The sequence below is a fragment of the Zalophus californianus genome, chromosome 13, assembly GCF_009762305.2.
Source record: "Zalophus californianus isolate mZalCal1 chromosome 13, mZalCal1.pri.v2, whole genome shotgun sequence".
NCBI classification, from domain to species: domain Eukaryota; kingdom Metazoa; phylum Chordata; class Mammalia; order Carnivora; family Otariidae; genus Zalophus; species Zalophus californianus.
The window spans coordinates 13,746,700-13,768,551 of record NC_045607.1 but is presented as its reverse complement, the minus strand read 5'-3'; the positions used below and the strand labels follow the sequence as shown (position 1 = coordinate 13,768,551).

At 39.1% G+C, this 21,852-nt stretch overlaps 1 protein-coding gene across 1 annotated transcript in view; it reads right to left on the bottom strand.

Annotated features, from left to right (window-relative positions):
• Nucleotides 1-21,852, bottom strand: part of C5 (complement C5) — a 94,478-nt gene that overhangs the window by 2,492 nt on the left and 70,134 nt on the right. Inside the window, exons 29-39 of the mRNA XM_027616596.2 lie at nt 20,698-20,903; nt 19,229-19,381; nt 16,652-16,714; nt 15,500-15,581; nt 12,778-12,835; nt 8,243-8,345; nt 7,779-7,853; nt 7,563-7,668; nt 6,638-6,721; nt 5,653-5,742; nt 3,194-3,277 (exon numbers count right to left, since the gene is read on the bottom strand). Coding sequence (XP_027472397.2) covers nt 3,194-3,277; nt 5,653-5,742; nt 6,638-6,721; nt 7,563-7,668; nt 7,779-7,853; nt 8,243-8,345; nt 12,778-12,835; nt 15,500-15,581; nt 16,652-16,714; nt 19,229-19,381; nt 20,698-20,903 — 1,104 coding nt within the window. The remainder of the gene's footprint in view (nt 1-3,193; nt 3,278-5,652; nt 5,743-6,637; nt 6,722-7,562; nt 7,669-7,778; nt 7,854-8,242; nt 8,346-12,777; nt 12,836-15,499; nt 15,582-16,651; nt 16,715-19,228; nt 19,382-20,697; nt 20,904-21,852) is intronic.

Below are 21,852 nucleotides of genomic sequence, written 5' to 3'. Positions count from 1 at the left end.
AGAGGGAATAGTCAATTAACCTCAGCTTCCACAATCACTGATCTTTTTTCCATTTATACCTTTACTCCAAGCACCCCATGTTTTAGGGGAAACACAATTATCATTATCCTTGGACTGCGTGGTTGTCCTCTGTTCTAAATAGTTTAGTTTTTAGTTTGGCTTATTATTTGTGTGCAGCAGTTCTTGGGGTAAGTGGTAAATGTGTGGTGTTCTGATATTTATATAAATTTCAAATTTGTATATATTAAAAAATGGACACCCAGAATGAAGAGATAATAAAATATGCAAACATTTCTTAACATTTCCTTTTAAATGTCATAAATATGAATCTTCTGAATGGACAGGAGAACAAAGAAGAGATGATATTGATAAAGAACTACAGCTTGGGAATCATCTGATACCTCACAACATTCAGAACAGCCTAGGTTGTCTTCTGATACTATGCAAGAATTGGTACAATATAAGACAAATAATTTGTATTTCTGGAATGGAGAGCACTTGATTATTTCAGTAAAATTAGGAATGGTTTATTCTTCCTTACAATGTGAAAGCTGGATGCAAATGGTGCTCAAAAGTTAGACTGTGAAAAGATCAGAGTGCTAAACACCTATTTTGGTCAGAATAACAATCATGATTCAGATAAAGAAAATCTGTGATCATCAATGAGAAAAAAAAAGAATAACATCACAAATCAATTTCATACAGTAAAACATTTGAAATAATAAAAACCAGAAAAACATTTTTATCAGAGTATCCATCAAGCAAATAAAGATTTAGAAAATATTATTAGAATCTAACTCTAGTCTATGGCTAAAAATGATGAAGAATTTTCATACTTGAAACACCTGATAGAATTTCAAAAGAGAAGAAAATCAGTAAAAACATAAAGTTGCAATTTAGATTTACGGTCCTACTTATTGCAAAATTTAAACCTACTGAAAGGAGAACACAGCTTTTTGGAAAATATAAATAAGGTGATAAAATTTCAATCATTGAGAAAATCAACTAAAAAAATCTTTAAAATAACGTGAAATAAAAAATTGGGGACTTTGAAGACTCCTTAATGGGTTTTGTTGATTTCAAGGTACTGGAAGGAACAACTGAACAACATATCAAACTGTTTGTGAGAGAAAAGGAGTCAATGAGGAATATTTATGTGAACACCTTATTGGTACAAATAGATTGCCAGGGAAGAGTCAGGCTTCAGCAAAAATTCTGAAGTTCCCAGCTGTTCAATTTGGTGTTGACTGAATTACCTGTCAAGCAGGTATCAAGTGTCTCTGTATACTACAAAGATAGGAACCAAGCAAAATCTCACTTAAAATATTGTCTTCATAAATTCAGTGTTTACTACTGCATATCTAGGCAGAAGTAAGTAATAATAGGAAAAGCTTTAAAAACTTCAATAATGAAAAAAATTACAATAATGAAAACAGGAAAAATATTGGGATTTTGACAGGCAGCTGGTAGTGCTAGGATCACAAAGGCAGTTTGAAAATCATATCAAGCCTGCTTGGTTCACTTTGATAGATACTGCGGTATAAGAGCAAATATTTAGAAAGTGGATATGCTTATTTTAGATACGCTTTTTGGTGATTTGCTCATGATAGTCTAGCAATTATGTCAATATTATCTTCAGATGTTCAAGAAAATATATTTCAACTTTAATAAGTTCACAGTTTAGGGAATGAATAATGAAATTGTATAAAAATAAAGGAAACTATGAAAGCAGAGCAAGAGCTTTTAACAAAATCAAGAATGATTATAAATTTGATATAAAACAAAATAAAATCAATTTAAGGGAAAAGATAATTATATGAAAATGTTTTTGTTTTAATGGCAAAAGTAAAAAAAATTGATGAACTTTTAAGTTTTTCAAAAAATTGTGAATCCTAAAACTTTGTCTGTGGTGTTTGTAAAACTCTCAGGGTTGAAGGGGAATAAAAATTAAGAAAATTAGGAAAACTAAATATTCAATAAATTTTCAAATTTCAAAAAATTCAATAAATTGTTGTCATGATTCAGCTGATAATAAAGATACACCGAATACATAAAAATGTCAGACAGTGTCCGAAGGACTAGAAACATTTTGAATGTAATTACTACCAATTTAGCAGAAGCTGATAGAGACTTCAGGACCATGAATGATACTATTGCTATTAGGAGAAATTACTCATTGAGATTATAGGTTGTGTAAAGACTATCAATTCAATAAAGATGTAATCGGAAAAGTTTGACGTGGTTCCTTATTGTCAGATTCAAGCTCAGACAGGGGCAGTCCTGTAGTGAGTCGAGCAAAATAAGACTGACAATTTCTAAAAATAAAAAACTTATTTGGAGTTATTAGAATGATCTAATGAATCATTTGTGTGACAATTTACATAATTTGACAAGCAGTTTTATAATATTTACAGCTTAGTTTAATTAGAGAATACAAGGGAACATATTTTAAAATGTTTTGTATGTTATTTTACATGTGAATTCATTTTATCATGCTGGTTAGTTAATAAAAGTCTCATCCTCACATGGCCTCCAACCTACAGCTTTGTACTTCATGGATGCTTTTAACTAGTTTCCCTGTTTCTACTCCTGATCCCCCCCACAAAAGAAACCAGAATGATCTTTTAAAACCATAAGTCAGATCATGTTGTTTGCCTACCTCAGACCTTTTATTAGCTTCCCTTTGGACTTCTAGAATAAAATCCAAATTTCTTGCCATGCCTTATAAATCCCTGTATGACCCAGCTCCTGCCTACCTCTCGGCTTCATCTCATACTAGGTTCTTCAGCTCCCTGGTGGTGCCAGGTTACTTGCCATCTCAGGACCTTTGCATATTCGGCTCCCTCTCTACCCCACCCCTTTAAGAATGGCTAACTCCTGATACCACCCCAAAACACGCCATCTGTTTATCACAGTGAAGGAGTGTCCCACATTAATTACGTGTCTCAAATATAGTACTTGTTATGATTTGTAATTGTTTAATTTGTTTGTTCATTTTCTTTCTTCTTTTTTAAAAATGTATCTCCTCAAACAGAATATAGACGTTATGAAGGCAAGAACTCTGGCTGTGTTATTCAAGTTGCATTCTCTGTGTCTAATATAATGCCTAGTCTACCAACATAATGTCTCATTAATGGCACATAGTAAATACTAAATATTTGTTGAGTGAAAGAATGAATGAATGAATTCTCACCAGCTTTGTAGATATCCAGGAGGGTTGCAGTGTACTTAATAAAGACATTTTCTTCAGTGATAGATGTGATATGAACTTTATAAGCTGGTAGAAGAAACAACATAAGAATTGATGCTTAATATCGCTAATGCCATGTCCAATAGAAGCCAGAGTTTGTCAAACAAATGAGAAATGAAGCATAGCAAGCTCTTACGGGCACCCTGAGGTAAATCTCATTTCTTCCAGAAAGGCTTCCTAAATACTCTCAATCTGACTCTACTGATCATGGACTAATGATTCATTCTAAGAATCATTAGCCCTAGCCACTGTTACAGAACAGGCTGATTAGGATAATAGCAGCATTAAATTAAAAGACAGAAGCACACGAAACAAACAAAATATGCCTTTGTTAGACGTAAAGTTCAGATTCTGATCCTTTAAGATTAGTGGGGTCATGCCCATGGGGAACGTGGAAGAGCCCCTTCCTTTTCCATTTGCCCACAGAGGGGCCTTTATCTATCATTCAGCCCTGTGCTATGGGCCTTCTGTTCCCTTGCCTTGATTCCTTGGATACCTCCAATGGCTCTGATCTTTGGATTTTGATAGGATTTGGTCTTCTGACGCATCTTTGCTGGGATTGGAAGCTATCTGACAGGAGACATTCTCTCTCCTGTTTTCTCTTCATTCAGGCATCGATTTTTAATCCATGGTATTTGATCTCAGTTTTGGGATGAGCAGCTTGAAGGGACCTATCCCTTCTATGTAGCCCAAGAAAAGATTCTCTTATTTTTGTTTTTGATGGGGTTGAAGTGAATGACCTAAAAGGTTTGTCCATTTTTGAGATTCCAGCTAGCTAGATGAATGAATGAACTCACTGTGCCAGAACCAAAGGTCAAGTGAATTAGTAGCCTAAAACAGATTTTAACATGTCCTGAATAGGGGAGCCTGGGTGGCCCAGTCAGTTAAGTGTCTGCCTTTGGCTCAGGTCACGCCACAACCGCCCCCTACCCTCACCCATGCTCTCTCTTCTGCTCACTCTCTCTCTCAAATGAATAAGTAAAATCTTTAAAAAAAAATCAAGATGAATTCTATGGAAAGAAAGACTATAAACCATACCCAATTTATTCTGATGGCTATATTTCCAGTAAGTGAGATCGGTGTAATATAACGGAAATAATATCGGAGACCAGGATGCATCCTAGTTTTACTACTTAATTCCTGCATGACTTTGAACAAATTATATACTCTCCCTGAGCCTCAGTTTCTTCACTGGCAAAATACAGATAATCCTCTGTTACCTCAAAGAGGTCTTATGAGACCCCAATGAGAAACCATATATAAAAGCAGTCAGTAAACAGAAAGTGCTGAATTAACTTTACTTACCTTTCGTTTATAAATAATACCCTACTTTCACATACACACACACAAAAGGTTTGAGATTGTGTACAATATACTCTCTTTCTCTCTCTCTCTTAAAAAAAAAAAGAAGCCAGAAATAATTATGATATGGTTTCACTCTTATGTAGAATATAAGAAACAGGGCAGAGGACCATAGGGGAAGGGAGGGAAAACAGAATGGGAAGTCATCAGAGAGGGAGAAAAACTGTGAGAGACTCTTAACTACAGGAAACAAACGGAGGGTTGCAGAAGGGGAGGTGGGTGGGGGATGGGGTGGCTGGGTGATGGGCATTAAGGAGGGCACCTGATGTGATGAGCACTGGGTGTTATATACAAAACTGATAAATTATTGAACACTATATCTGAAACTAATGATGTACTATAAGTTGGCTAATTGAATTTAAATTAAAAAAAGAAAGACAAAAAAAGTTTAATATCCAAAATATATAAGGAACTTACACACACACACACACACACACACACACACACACACACACGAAAAAAAAAAGAAAACAAAGGAGCGAATTCTCTGAATTTAAGACACGACTACAACCATACTTGGGCATCTGATATAGCTCTGAGCCCTGGACAACCAGAAGGAGATGCTCCTTTTGAAGTGGAAGATTGCAATTCTGCATATATTTAAATGAGTTAGTATTGATATTTTTACCTTGTTTTTGAAGGGAGTTTGAAAAATTCTAAGCCCCCAAACCACCTTTGTCTCTGCCTCTGCTCAACTGACTGGAAGAATAGTGAAATCTTACACCTTTGTGGTTTCTCATAAGTTCTCTTTGAATGTATTTTAGTTCAGTATGTTTAATTTGGTGGGCTCTATTGGAGCAAAGTGTCTTGGCTGGGTGTGTACATCACTCCTGTCATTTTAAATGAAAGTCACATTTCTTTGCTGAAGGATAAATAATTTTGCATGTGAATGTTAAAAATCGATGGCATTTTCCTTCAAGGGAACACATGGAATGTAGTATCCAAATAGTCACTATGAAAAGTTGTTGATCTCTCTGACAGATGATGTTTTCATAAAATTTTATGTTTAATGGAACTCTATATAGAAACTTTGAACTTACCATAGGCAATGTCTGGTTTACATGCTGTTTCTTTTCTAGTATCTGCAGAGATTGTCAGATCCAGTTCTGTCTGCATTTGTCCGCAGTCAGCTGGATTTTGTGAAAAATGGCAAAAGTTGGGTTAACATAAAGAGGCAGACACTCCCTTTGGCAGTAAACACAGTTTTCATAAGCCCTGGCAATCCAGTATAATCTTACAAATACCATTTTCTCCTCTTCCATAAAGTGAAACATTATATAAAGCAAAAACAAAACAAAATAAACAAAAACAAAATCTTGGACATGAGGTTTAGAATGGGTTGTCACTCCACATTCAGTTCTTTAGAAATGTATATGCTTTCATTAAAGAAAGGAGGAAAATTTCCCATTTTGAGTATAATTAAAAGTCCCTTGAAGGAGCCGAAATGATAACTGGACTGATTTACAGCTATAAAATGGTACAATAAGTACCTAAGAAATGTATAGATATTAAGGTTTTTGGAAAAACAAAATAAACCCCAAACCAACCCAGACCCTCATGGAGTCAGTTGTTAATGATTGTTGAGTTCTGGATCTTTTCCTTGACCAAGAACTCTGCCTTGGATTTACAGAAGACTGAAGGGAACTGGGCAATAAACAGAGATGTCACTAAGTGTTAAGGAAAAGGAAAAAGAATGGGGCTAATGGCTCAGTCCTGAGCCTCTGTTCTCTTAACCTGTGGTTTTATTACATTAAAAAAGACCAGGTGAAAAGTAAGAATTTCACATCCTGTTATCCCTCTGATATCCAACAATCATCTAGCTGGGGTTTCTCTGTCTTTGTACAGTAGAACCTATCAGGGTTGTCGAGAAGTAACTTTGCAGTATTCAAGGAATCAGCTTTCAGTCAGCTGAGATGTCTACTTCTGAGGAACGAGTTTGTCAAACAGCTTCTGCCAGATTAGCCCTGGATTACAAGTGGCTGCTTTAAACAAGCATGCAGCCTGAACATGTTACATGAAGTTTACCTTCTACGCATTTGCATGTTACTCCTTCACAGACTTTCTGAAGTTTGGTGTCGGATGGGCTATAAAACATGGTGCATCGTTTCTCTGTGGCAATGAAAACATAGTTAGGAGAGGTGGCTTGATTAACACACAATACATTTATGGATCAGTGAGTCTCTCCCATGGGGCCTTGGAGATGACTTATTCCAAAATTTCTTTTTGTAACTTAGATGCAGGGAGGTTAAATTGTGAATTGTCTCTCCCGGCATGGGTCCCTCTACCCTCCTTCAAAATGATTTCCCCTTCTGTGCTTGAAATTTTACTGTTCAATATTTCTTAGAATTAAAATAGTTGATGCTTCCATGAATGAGAGGAAATAAATTATGTTACATGAGAGTCTACTGAAAGAGCTGTAATTGTTTAGGCTGGAGAAGAACAGGGGAAGGGGGGGCAAATATGTTCCATGTGATTTTGGAAGATAAAACTAGAATGAATGGGTGTGAGAGTTTGGTTCATTTTAAGAATTTTTTTAAACAAGTAGAACTGCCTAAAGTGGAGTTGTCTGTCTTGTGAACCAAAGAGCTCTCCAATCACTTAGTATTCCCAGAAAAAGCTGAGTGATCAAATGTGGGGTCATTGATTCAACATTTATCAGTACAGGTTATATACTGAACATTGTGTTAGATACTCAGGGCACAAGGATGAAAACATTCTGTCTGGGTTTGGTGAGAAAGACATGCAAACTAATAACTACAGTGCAATGTAACAACTGCTACAATGGAGCTCTCTGCAAAATGTGATGAGAATAGAGATAGAGAAGTTGATTCTGGGAGGATTAAAGAAACTGGGGGGGTATTGTGAGCTTCTCCAAAAAGGAGAGATGCAATGAATACTGTAATGAAGGCAAAGTAGTCCTCTGAAGAAATTTTGGAGTAAAGTTGATTACCTGGTCTGTGGTATTCATACACCATGAAAGTGGCAGGACTCTGAAACCCAACTTGAAAAAGTTCAAATATCCGGAATCGAACACAAAGGAACTCATCGGAAGGAATCTGACAAAGGCAAGGTTTGAGGAAATTGTGGGAGAGAAGAGACTCAGCATTTCAGCCTGTAAATTTTGAACAGTGATTGGAAATGGGGACTGGTGCAAGGTGGAACTTACCGAATTCAGTTGCAGAATAATATGTCCATCTTTGATTTGGTAATCAGTTAGTAGCTGATCTACCCCTTCCACAAGCTAAGAGAAGAAAGAGAAAGCTTGGATTTAATTTCATGATCTTTTTTTTTTTTTAAGTTGATCTTTTTGTTTAAATGCATTCACCTGATATTGGGATGTTAGACATGGGGATGTAATCCACTATTCAAAAAGGTTGAAGAGCAGCTCATCCTCTTGAAAAAGTCTGAACATGTAATCATATGCATTCACATTTTGTTCAGACCATGTGAGTCTATGCCCCCACTTTACTTTGAAAAATTAAAACTTAGGTAGATTGTTGGTTTGGAAAGAATATTCTAGGTGATTCTATGAAGGTGATATATTAAAATGAAAGGAAATAGCTTTATCTGTGAAAGAATGCAGTAAAGAAAACCGAGCATCCATAACAATATGTAAAAGAGAACATTTACAGCTCTTAAATCTTCTGGGTTTGCACTGATTCCGGTGGGCAAAGAGATATCCATCACTGCATGGGAAGACCCAGATGATGATTCTTCTTTGCTGGGCTTGTAGCTAAAATAAATGAGAGATAGGAAATTGGAATAAATAAGTGGACAAGATTCTTTAAGAAAAGGCCTTACTTCTTAGTAGGCTTTAATTTTTAATTTGGGTCTCCACTTACTTGCCTCTCTATAATACATGCCTTGCAATCTCTAAATGTGTTGCAAGAGATCTTTGAGTCATTGATTCTAACTCTTTGCTCACTTGACCAACACTTTATTGGGAGAGCAAGCATGAGTGGGAGGGGCAGAGGGAGAGGCAGTGAGAGAACCCCAAGCAAGACGCTGCACTGAGGGTGGAGCCCAACGAGGGGCCCTCTCTCATGACCCTAAGGTCATGATCCTGAGATCATGACCTGAGTCGAAACTGAGAGTCGGACGCTTAACCGACTGCACCACCCAGGCGCCCCTTGACCGATACTTTAAATGGACCTGTAGAGGTCATCCAGTCCAAGCTCTTAATTAACTAGTCGAGGAAACTGAGGACGAGAGTAAGGTACTTGTTCAAGATCACATGACTAGTTCACCCCAAAGCTATATAAATCTCTTGATTCTCATTCTAGTTCTATAGAAAATGTGTTCTATATTTGAAAGAGACTCAATAAGCATGTTCAGGAAAAGGCTTGAAGGAAATACCCTAAAATGTTAGCAGCTACTCTCTCTGGGTGGTGAAATTATAAGTGATTGTCTCTTTTCTTTTCCATGCTTTTTCTTTATTTTCTAAATTTTCCACAATAGATACTTTATTTTTTAAAAAAACGTTTTAAGGACTATCCTCCGTCTAGGAATTGTGTTTGGGACGAAGCTAAGGAAAAAGGCAAAGGGGGTAAAGTGGGAGATTTGGTGTTTTTTTGTTTTTGTTTTTGTTTTTTTCTGTTAAGAGAGAGAAAAAAAAAAACCCATTGAACTGGGGAATCAGGAAACTTGGGTTTTACCCCAGTTCTGCTGAGGGATTTCTACAAATTGTTTTCCCTTTCTGGAGCTCATTTTTGTATTTGTAAAATAAACAGTGAAGAAGTATAAACTTGTGTTTCAAGTTTACCTTTATAATTCCAAGGCTTCATTTTAAGTGGCAGAGGTTGATGTTACCATTAAGCAGAATTAGAAGATTTAAAGGGGGCAAGTTGGCAGGTCAGGGACTGAAGACCAGGGATGGGGGCAGAGTGAGGGTGGTTCTGCAAAGTTTGAGCTTCAGGTTCCAGCTTCAGCTCAAGATGCTTGAGAGGTAGCTGGACATTTGAGAGTGGAGCCTGGAAGATCAGTCGGAACTAAAGGAAGACACTGGGGAGACGGCTTCATAGGGGGAAGATAAATTGATCTCACCTGAAGGAATTAGTATTAGTGAAATGGAAGGTTTTATGTGAGTTAGTGAGGCGGCAAGGGATCTCTTTTCCCCAATCACACCTTATGAGGGCAGACCCTATTAGATGTTTTGGATGTAATATTTACTGTGACAATTAAAGATATTATAAAATCTCTGGTTTACAAAAATTTAACTCCATTCTTCACCAAATTAAAAGTTAACAACAGACTATAAGACAACGTGGAACTGTAAAATGACATTTGGACATCTCCCTAATTGGATGGGTGAGTATCACCAGAAGCAGAGAACTCTTCACAGATGCAAATACTCTGTCAACAGAATGGAAAAGGGCCTCCGGAGTGGAGAATGTCTATGAAAAGTTGCTGGAGCCTGATGACTGGTTGTCATGGTGACTGTTTCAACCGTAGAACAGAAACCTTCCTTTCAAGAAGCCCTTTGCCTGCTGCCAAAGACAGCCATCTCCCCCAAAGGCATTTTGTTCAGAGAGAAGGAGAGAAATGAAATCCTTTTTTCTTTTCTTATGGATACAACAGGGAGGTTGTAAAAAGCTAAATACAGGAAAGAGACCCCCTGAATACAGAAACTGTATGCTGGCATTTTTTTATTCAGGAGAGAGAATATTTGAAGGCAAAGATTTTTTCACCTGAATAAGTACTACACAGTTACTTTGGACTTTATCCAACATACCTTCAGCTTCACAGAGCCAAACCATATTCCACCTGGCTTTTTTGAACATTCTGTTCCCAATTTGTAAAAGCCCCCCCAAAATAGAAAATTTAATATTACATCTCCATTTGCTTTCTTTTGTGTATTAACAATCTGAAATGAGGCCTCCTGTCAATGAATTTAAATGAATGAGTTTTTGATAAGAACCTTTTTATGTATAGCAGAGTGTGGGACATGAGAACTGGAAGACACTTGGATATCAGACAGTTTAGTATCCCTGCATTACAGAAGAGGCCCAGAGAAGCAAGCTGATTTGCTACAGATCCCTTGAGTACTTCATGGCAGAGGTTACTCCACAGGTGTCCCACTGCCCCACCAGAGCCCTCTTTTGTGCCCACTGTAGGGTCCCACGCAGCGATTCTGGCTCTGCCCTCAACAAGTCTGCTCACATCTTCCTGTGACCAGTGTTAGGAATTTAAACACAACTGTGATCACGCCTCCTCCCCCAGAAGAGAGGTACCCAAGAGCAGAAATGGCAGCTAGGAGGATGGGAAAGGGGAACTTTAGCAGGAAGACATGAGGGAACGAGGAAGGGTGTTTGAGAGGGAACAGAGGGGCAGAGACTGACCATGGACTGAAGGACGTATTGTGAGCAGGCTGCCCAGTGCAGGAATCCTGAAAAGAGAGAGACTGGACCAACGATGGGAAATGGCTGGGAAGGAGGCAGTGAGAAGAAGCATGCTGTTCCTTGAGGTCACTGGTCTCGGGTTATACTGACTGAAGGAGGTGGTTTAGATCCTGGACTGAGTATCAGGGTCTGGGGCTTGAGGCCCTGGCTCTGCCACCAACTCTGTGAGAACTCAGCAGGTCACCTCACCTCTGTGTGTGTCAGCTTCTGGGATCACGATATCATCCCCCAAAGCCTTTTCCACTCGAATCTATTATACAACTCTATGGAATTTCTAAGTGCTTTGACATCATGTGTGATTATAAGTAAAGTCAGCAGAATACCAACAACAGAAATCAGTTGTTGAGAATATGAAGAGTGAAGGAAACAGCACAACAGGAGGTACTGAGGGGTAACGAAAGGAAGAGGTAAGAAGCCTGTATTCTAATCATGGCTCCACCACTCTGTGTGATCACTAAGGTATGTGTACATAATTTCAAAAACCTATGCTTTTTTTAAAAAAAGATTTTATTTATTTATTTGAGAGAGAGAGGGAGATCAGGAGCAGAGGAGGGGGAGCAGAAGGGGTCGAAAGGGAGGGAAGGGGGAGGAGAGGGGAGTGGGGAGAGAGAGGGGCAGAGGGAGAAGCAGCCTCCTCACTGAGCAGGGAGCCCGATGTGGGGTTTGATCCCAGGACCCTGGGATCATGACCTGAGCCGAAGGCAGATGCTTAACTGACTGAGCCACCCAGGTGCCCCCCAAAAACCTACACTTCTATAAGCATTTTAGGATGGTGGCTGTGGTAAGCAGAATAATGGCCCCCAAAGATGTCCATGTCCTAATCCCCTGAACCTTGAATAAGGGACTTGCAGATGTGATTAAATTAAGGATCTTGCAATAAAGAGATTATTCTGGATTATCTAGGTGGGCTCAATATAATCATTAGCATCTTTATAAGGGAAAGAAGCAGGAAAGCCACAGGAGATGTGATGATAGAAACAGGGGTTGAGTCAGAGAGAGATTGGAAGATGCTGTGCTGTGTGCTCTGCAGATGGAGGAAGGGGCCACAAGCCAAGGAATGCCTGCAGCCTGTAGCATCTGGAAAAGGCAAGGAAGTGGGTTCTCCCCTAGAGCCTCTAGGAGGAATGCAGCCCATTGATTTTAGGACTTCTGGCCTCCAGAATTGTAAGAGAATCAATTTGGGTTTTTTCACCATTAAGTTTCTGATAAATTGTTACTTAGCAGCAATAGGAAATTGCCACAGTGGCCAATTTAGGCCCTGGAGTTAGTCTGCAGAGGATTCAGCACCAGTGGTTCTCAAGGCTGGCTACCATCAGAATAACCTCTAGGCGTAAGGCCAGAGTTTTGGGTAATTCTAAAAGTGCTCCAGCTGACTTCCATGTGCAGCCTGAGTTGAGAACCACTGGCTGATAAGGGCTGGGGATTTTGCTGGGTGAATATGATTTTTCTAAGTAGGAGAGTAGGAGCTGCTTATAAGAAAATCTTTTTCTTTTTCTTTTCCTAATACTTCTCTCTCCCGTCTACCTTTCTGGAAGATAGAAAAAAAAAAACAGTGTTTGAATTAGAAGAAGGTTAAAAGTGGGAGGGAAAACTATGAGCAAAAACAAAGTGGTTCTATAGAGTAGCTATCTAAGAACACCCATTATGTCCTGCATTTTAAAAAATGTACAATTTTGCATCTTCCAGCCATCTTAAAATTCAAAAAGATGTAAAGAGATAGACCTCAGACCTTGAAGTCTGCACTCCCCTTTGTGGAAACAGGCTCACCTGGCACAGGCTATGATGCGCTTGTAATCCGAGTCACCATAGCCTCCATAGCTGGATGCTAGCACACACGACAAACAAACAAAAATGACAGTAAACCATTTTTAGCTGTTTTGCACCTGTTAGAACAGAATAATTAATGAAAAGGTCTCTGAACACACTTAAAAATAATTTATGATTTGGAAGTGGACACTTCTAGTGATTTTAATGGAAATTCATGGCTACTGACAATACCAATAATTATGAGTTCTCTGCTCTCAAAGAACTTATAATTTTTTATTATGTTATGTTAATCACCATATATTACATCATTAGTTTTTGATGTAGTGTTCCATGATTCATTGTTTGCGTATAACACCCAGTGCTCCATGCAGAACGTACCCTCTTTAATAGTCATCACCAGGCTAACCCATCCCTCTATCCCCCTCCCCTCTAGAACCCTCAGTTTGTTTTTCAGAGTCCATAGTCTCTCATGGTTCATCTCCCCCTCCGATCTCCCCCCCTTCATTCTTCCCCCCCTTCATTCTTCCCCTCCTGCTATCATCTTCTTCTTCTTCTTCTTCTTCTTCTTCTTCTTCTTCTTTAATATAATGTATTATTTGTTTCAGAGGTACAGGTCTGTGATTCAACAATCTTACACAATTCACAGCGCTCACCATAGCACATACCCTCCCCAGTGTCTATCACCCAGCCACCCCATCCCTCCCACCCCCCACCACTCCAGAAACCTTCAGTTTGTTTCCTTAGATTAAGAATTCCTCATATCAGTGAGGTCATATTACTTGTCTTTCTCTGGTTGACTTATTTCACTCAGCATAATACCCTCTAGTTCCATCCACGTCGTTGCAAATGGCAAGATTTCATTCCTTTTGATGGCTGCATAAATATGCCATTGTATATATATATATACCACATCTTCTTTATCCATTCTTCTGTCGATGGACATCTTGGCTCTTTCCACAGTTTGGCTATTGTGGACATTGCTGCTATAAACATCGGGGTGCACGTACCCCTTCGGATCCCTATATCCCTACATATCTTTGGGGTAAATACCCAGTAGTGCAATTGCTGGATCGTATGGTAGCTCTATTTTCAACTTTTTGAGGAACCTCCATACTGTTTTCCAGAGTGGCTGCACCAGCTTGCATTCTCACCAACAGTGTAGGAGGGTTCCCCTTTCTCCACATCCCTGCCAACATCTGTTGTTTCCTGATTTGTTAATTTTAGCCATTCTGACTGGTGTGGGGTGATATCTTGTTGAGGTTTTGATTTGGATTTTCCTGATGCTGAGCGATGTTGAGCACTTTTTCATGTGTCTGTTGGCTATTTCTTTGTCTTCTTTGGAAAAATGTCCGTTCATGTCTTCTGCCCATTTCTTGATTGGATCCTTTGTTCTTTGGGTGTTGAGTTTGATAAGTTCTTTATAGATTTTGGAAACTAGCCCTTTATCTCATATGTCACTGGCAAATATTTTCTCCCATTCTGTCGGCTGTCTTTTGGTTTTGTTTACTGTTTCTTTTGCTGTGCAAAATCTTTTTATCTTGATGAAGTCCCAATAGTTCATTTTGCCCTTGCTTCCCTTGCCTTTGGCGATGTTTCTAGGAAGAAGGTGCTGCGGCTGAGGTCGAAGAGGTTGCTGCCTCTGTTCTCCTTTAGGATGTTGATGGACTCCTGTCTCACATTGAAGTCTTTCAACCATTTTGAGTCTATTTTTGTGTGTGGGCTAAGGAAGTTTCATTCTTCTGCATGTGGCTGTCCCATTTTCCCAACACCATTTGTTGAAGAGACTGTCTTTTTTCCATTGGACATTCTTTCCTGATTTGTCAAAGATTAGTTGACCATAGAGTTGAGGGTCCATTTCCGGGCTCTCTATTCTGTTACATTGATCTATGTGTCTGTTTTTGTGCCAGTACCATACTGTCTTGATGATGACAGCTTTGTAATAGAGCTGGAAGTCCGGGATTGTGATGCCGCCAGCTTTGCTTTTCTTTTTCAACATTCCTCTGGCTATTCAGGGTCTTTCCTGGTTCCATACAAATGTTAGGATTATTTGTTCTATTTCTTTGAAAAAAGTGGATGGTATTTTGAGGGGGATTGCATTGAATGTGTAGATTGCTCTAGGTAACATTGACATCTTCATAATATTTGTTCTTCCAATCCATGAGCATGGAACGTTTTTCCATTCTTTGTGTCTTCCTCAATTTCTTTCATGAGTATTTTATAGTTTTTTGAGTACAGATCCTTTGCCTCTTTGGTTAGATTTATTCCTAGGTATCTTATGGTTTTGGGTGCAATTGTAAATGGGATCAACTCCTTAATTTCTCTTTCTTCTGTCTTGTTGGTCTATAGGAATGCCACTGATTTCTGTGCATTGATTTTATATCCTGCCACTTTACTGAATTCCTGTATGAGCTTATAATTTAAGGAAGGAGTTATTTAAGGTAACATGTTTGGGGAAGGTTGCAGGGAGAAAGAGCTGATGCCTGGATTCACTGGTAGCTAGAAATTTGCCTGTAGGGATAGGTCTTTGAGCCACACATGGAAGCTCTCAGGGCAGAAGAGAGCATATGCCCTGAGCCCAGGGCCATGGTTAGAGGAGGACTACAGTGTGCACCGGGACTTGCTTTTGAAGTGCAGGGGAGAACCAACCCACCAGAAGAGGGAGGTGAAGTCCCCAGGTAAAAGAAGAAGGTACAAAATTACAGTGTAAATCATGCTGTTTTACCTTCTATGTCTTGGGTTTCAATTTTCAAATGAAAGCTGCAAATTTCCTCAGAGGTGCTGGTTTTTTGAACCACAGTTGTTACCTACATTGGGATGAGTGAACAAAAATATTCTATGTAAAATAGGACAGTGGGAAAGGCATTATGGCAGTACTGTTGCTGCAAATGGGATGCCTGAAGTATCATTTCCATAATCCAGTGCAAATTGGGTGAAATTAAGACTCATTTCACAATAGATGGACTTTCAGCAAACCCCACAATTTGAAACATAGCTGAGAAGCCCAAGTAGGGAAAAAAAAATGACATCTAGCCAGGCAGAATCTTGCCAAATCCCATGCAGTCAAACCTGAGCACCTCACTGTAGGGAAGTTCTTAAGCCTCTCACCCTTGAACCTGTATGCTCTAACTTTATGGATAACACTACAAGGCTAGGATATATGGTTTTCTCCTAGCTCCCACACCACCGTGGTAAAGAACAAATTATAGGTGTGCATGGAAAGGGAGGAGTGCTTACCAGAGGTAGGTATATTGAGAGCAACAAGAAATGACAGAGAAGTGGACAATCCATCTCCCCACCAACCCAACCATGCAATATTATGAAGTCTTTGAAGGAATAAATGTGCTAAAGATAAGAGCATAATTAAAATCATCAGGAGAATGTTAAATTATGCTTAGAATATGTAATTTATCTTATGTTAGCCATTTGGCAGTAGCAAGTTTTTCTAAGCTGTCTGTGTATGTGCATGCAGTCTATGGCTAAAATAAAAGAAACTTAAGCCCGTATGTATATACATCAATCTGCAATGATGCTGGATAAACGAGGTGTGACTATGTTATGAACCATATATATCCACACACATGCATCATATGTATATATATACACATATAGAACCATAAAATTATGTATCTATAAGTATAATTATATGTATAATTTCCACAAACACAAAGACTATATGCATACAAGGATTAACATAACCATTTGCAAAAAGCAATTGTGAGGACAGCTAAAAAGAATTAAATAAATGAATCCTACTTTAGTCATGGTTACCCAAGCCCAGATTTCTGTAACTTTGTGGCAAAGTCCCTAACTTTCTTTTATGTTACTTAGTTCAAGCGGACACATCATTGAAATTGGCTTTCAATGAAATACTTACATGCACTGTGGCCAAGCCATTGCTGTATCCAGTACTGACCACGAGGTCATCATTGAGAGGCACCTGGAAAGGGGATAAGAAACCATGCTTTCTTTTCTTATTCAACAGGAAGGGAGGACAGAACAATGAAAAGGGCTGGCAGATACCTGCCAGCTTCCTCTCTCAGAGCTTTCGTGAGATTAAATGGATACAACAGTGAAAATCCTGTGCACACAGACACGAAAAGTGCTGGAAATTCCCCTTTCCCTTCTACATGTAACTACGATGTCTGAGATCTCCCGAGTGAGCCAGAGAAACCAACATATCAGAAGCCATTTTTGGTTACATCTTCATTTATATATGGTTATGATAAAACTGGATCTTCGTCTCCTTTTGCCAACTGAGTAAATTCCTTTCAGTGCCTCATGATGGCTTGTCTCCTCCACATCCCACTGGTCTCTGTTTACCAAAACCCTTGGCACCCCACCCAAACCCCTAGCACCTCACTTAAGCCTGCCAAATCCTTAGGTGCTGATGGTCTTTTGCCCATCCTTCTAAGAGGAGAGTGAAGGTATGAACTGGGTTAAGGAATTCTCCTCTCCAGAAGAACTCTATTATACAAATGTCCCCTGATCTGTGGAAAGCATGGGAGAGATCATTTTGTGCAAGAGGCCCGAAGAGTTGGTTCTTTGCTTTCTCCAAGTCTGCAGCCTGCCCTCCCCTTACTTAGCACACTAGAGCAAAAGGGGTTTGGTGTGCATGAAAAGTCATCAGCCCTTCCTCTAAATTTTAGTAAATGTACGTAAAAAGGCCAACTTTCTTGTTCTCCCTGATGGAATATAACAGCATTGATTGAAAAGCCAGTGCATCAAGATGCTGCATGAGAAATGGGTTCTATGAACACAAGTGACCTGTAAGTTTGGGAAATGAACACTGTTGCCATGTCCCCATGCCCCTCCATTGCCCTTTCTTCCCCAGAGTCACCACACTTAGTTACATACGTATTAAAGATGGGCTATCCTCTAAGAAAGAACTTGTTTAACTTCATTTAAACTACAGTTTCCCACACTTACTTGACCACCAAACCTTTTTTATATAACACATTTCAGGAAATGCTGACATAGAGAATTCCAAACTCGATACTACTAGCCTGGGTTTTATACAAAGACAGTATCATGGGCTGAGGTTTAAGTTATTTAGAAATGGCAAGGGGCCCCTTACAGCATTACCCCTGCAGAGAAGAAGTAACTCCAGCTATCTCCAGCGGGCCTACCGTGCTGTTCAGGTCAAGAGCTCCTCATGAGAGCTTAGACCACTGGCTCAGAATGTGAATCTCTAGTGAACTCTACAGGCTCCGAGAGAAAGGAGATACATTACCAACCCAGGGACCACAAGTACACGTGCCTGCAGAGGCCTAAGCACAAAGTACGGACAAAGTGCCTACACGCGTGTCACGTGACTGTGGGAACTGGGACAGATTGAAGAATGCTTGCTGCTGCCAGCATCTTGTTGCCAGATCCTACGGTTTTTCAAAGGAGTCTGGAAACAGATTTCTATTTGAAGTCTATGGATTTTTAAGTGTTGGAATATGTCTATATCTCTGTCTATATATCCATACCTATTTTTTTTTACTATGCGCCAATAGTTTGTGATTTTTGCATTAAATTTTATTTCTCATGCCTATTTACTTTTCCCAAACATGGATTTGTAGAGGATACAAGACAGTTAAAAACTATTTCCAGTTATTTGTATATTTAAATATGACCTAAAAGCATCTAAAAATGTGGTAATTAGAAAAATGTGTCTTAGCAGCTGTTTACTGGCAGCTACTCTAATTGACACAGAAACTAGTTTTTCCAACATTTCTTTTCTTTGGGAAATTTTTATAGGCCATCAAGGTTTTCATAAAAAAAAAAAAAAAAATCCAGGGGAGCCTGGGTGGCTCAGTTGGCTAAGCGTCCAACTTTTGATCTCAATTCAGGTTTTGATCTCAGGGTCATGAGTTCAAACCCCACATTGGGCTCCGCACTGGGCATGGAGCCCACTTAAAAAAAAAATCCAGCAGGGCACACGGGGTAAGCTGTTGGAGGACCTAAAAGCCAATTCCAGCTAGGCCACAGTTTGTATGTATGACAGGACCAGGTGGAACCATTGGTGGATGCCCAAATGTGTTTTCTCTCACTCTACCACTGCACCATTGTGCATACTGTTCTGTCTCTCTGGAATGTTCTTCCCTTTTCTTCACCTGGCTAGGTCATTCTGATTCTTCGAGATTCAACCTGCGCACCTGGATGCATTTGACAAATTCCTACCTCTCACCTTGGGTCAGGAGGCCCTGCTCTGTCCTTCCATGTCCCTGTCAAGGCTCTTATTTTTCACTGTTAAAACAACTGTCCCCCCGAACACACAGTTTCTTCATATACTTTGCTTTTGAATCCCCAGTATCCAGGACATAGCAGGCACCCCTGCCCAGGACATAGCAGGTACTCTTAGTGTATTTTTTAGTAGTAAATAGATACATTTGTAAAATAAGAGTGAAACACATGATTTCAAAGGTCCCATCCCATTATAAAATATTATCAAAAGTCCTTCATTTACCTCTATTGGTCTCCCAAGGAAATTCTTCTCTGTCATCTTATAATGGTAGAAGTCACCTTTATGCTTATAAGAAACACTGATATCCATGTTCAACTGGAGTTGTCTAATCATGAGTGAATATTCTGTCAGGCCCTCGATGGCATTAATTGTATCCTATCAAAGATCAGCAAGGCACAAAAATAGGTTTAGCTCATTTATATATTCCCTGTGTTTACAAATACCCTTTTTTATGAGAGGATGGGGATGCAGGCTGAAACTCCAGCTGAGTGAGGGAAATTGGTGAAGGGCCCCCAGGTGGAGATGAGAGGAAGGTCTCTTCCTCCCCAGCAAGGATGCTGCTGTTGGCAGGAAGAGGAAGGAAGTGTGTCCTCAGGGCCAGGTGCTCCATGCATCCCGAGTGCGTGACCACAGGCAGGTCACTCTACAGAATGCCTCCAACTCCTTGCATGACTCTCTCCTTTTTATCCTAAGTCTCACTTTAAATAACTCCACAGTGAGGCCATCAATAAGCTCTCCCTCTCCATAATTCTGTTTTAATTTTCTCCTTCTGCCCACTGTAATGTAAGATTTCTGGATGCAAGTCTTTCTTGGCATCCATTACATTTTGTAGGTACACATGGTAGCTGTTGAACAAGTATTTGTTGAAGGAATAAATTGATGAACTTTATTTTTCTAGGAATAAATGGATGAACTTTATTTTTCTAGGTCTCATCTTCCTCATCTATAAAATTGGGAAGTATGACTAGCTCAGAGATGTCAAATATGTGGCTACCCCGTCTGCCTGTGTCCATGGCGTGCTCATCAATGGGACATTCTTCCTTGCTAAGCCTACACCTGTCTCCAAGATGAAACCCATTTGCCTCCCCAGATTAGATAATCTCTGAAGTAATCCTGAAGGACCCCTCTAACTCTAAATTTTGTCATCATCCAAACATCCAAGGAGCAGAGAAGATGCCAATATTTGAGCTAAACTTTGAATGCAGAGGTATATTCTTCAACTAAAATAGTTCTAACATAGAATGAGTTTACAATGGTAGCTAGATAAACTATAACAATCAGTATTTCTCTCACTTTTTATTTATTTTGGGGGGAGGGAATATCAGTACTTTTGTCCACATGGTTATTACATAAGATGTCATGGAATTGCTGATAACCTTGCTAGCCCTTCATGATCATTAAGAATCATAAAGTAAGTACTGGATTTAGAGTTAGGAGATGTGAGTTTTGATTTTGGCTCTGCCACTAACTCCATGAATGAACCTCCTGGGCCTGACTTCCTTCTTTAAGAAGGCTATCAATGCAGATAATCTCTAAGGGTCCTTTGATTCTAGTCATTGATTCATATCTATGGTATGCTCATTTGGTGGACAAAACCATGGAGGTCAGAATGAGTGGGACCATGTAGTGGCAGGGGGTGCGGGGGGAGAGGATCAATTTCATGAGGATAAAACAAGACAAAGAAATGTTACCTGGGTTGAATAAAAGCCACCTCCATACCTCTGCTCTTCAGATAGCCATTTGATGATTGGGTTAACATAATTTATGTCTTTCAAGTTCAGAGTGGTGAGCAAAGCATAGGCAGTAGTTTCTACCATATGTGCTGTACCAGAGTTAGGTGCAGATCTGTCTTGCTGTTGAAGATTGTCTTTCCAAAAACGATAAATGACTGGGTCACCTGAACATCAACAAATCACATTCATTGCTATAATTAAAAATGTGAATCTCACATAATTCTAGCAGGTTTCTAGAAGTTTCTTCTGGTAGTGGCCTTTTGAGGTCTAGAAGTTTCTTACTCGTTTGTAAGAAGAACTTCAAGGGGACCAATACAAAATAAGATCTTTAATACAGTGCTGTTTGTCTTGACTTGAAAGGGTCATCATGGAGAGTCCATGTGTACTTGGGAAGAGCAGTATAGCAGAGTGAGAAATGCAATAAACTTGTAACTAGTACACCCAGGTTCTGCTCTCTACTCCACTAGGAACTGACCATGTCAATTTGGATAAATTCTTTTAGTCCTGTGGGCCTAATTTTCTAAAACCTAAAGTGTATGTAGTACTTTTTTCCTTGCAATGAAACTCAGATGAGATACTAAATGTAAATTTTAATCCACCAGAAAGCACCATACACAGAGAAAGGCTTACTGTTATTATCGACACTATGAGATAAATTGGAGAACTTTTCTCCCTGACAGAAAAAAAAAATCTATGTCCTAGAAATTATGAGATCATGCCCAAAACCTTAGTTCAGTCTTTTATGATCTCTTCCCAGTGTAAAGCACTAAAGATAATTTCATATATGCAATATTTTTCATAAACTAGGTTCTAAATTATATTTGTTATTGCTCTAGTAATTTAAACTTGTCACTTTACATGCTTTTTTAAATAGAGTATCTTTAAAAAAACAGTAAGGTGTATTTGGAAATCATTTTGGAAGATTAGTCAAGATTTTAATGTATCTGTTTACAATTCATAATTATGTTATTTACATGACTTTGGACAATGTTTCCCCTCCCTCTCAGAGACTCAGATTTGCTGTATTTAGAATGAAAAATTTGGTTTTTGAAGATACTTGCAGCTCAAACATTATCTGAATCATTAAGACCTCTTCTTCAATTCTATGATTTT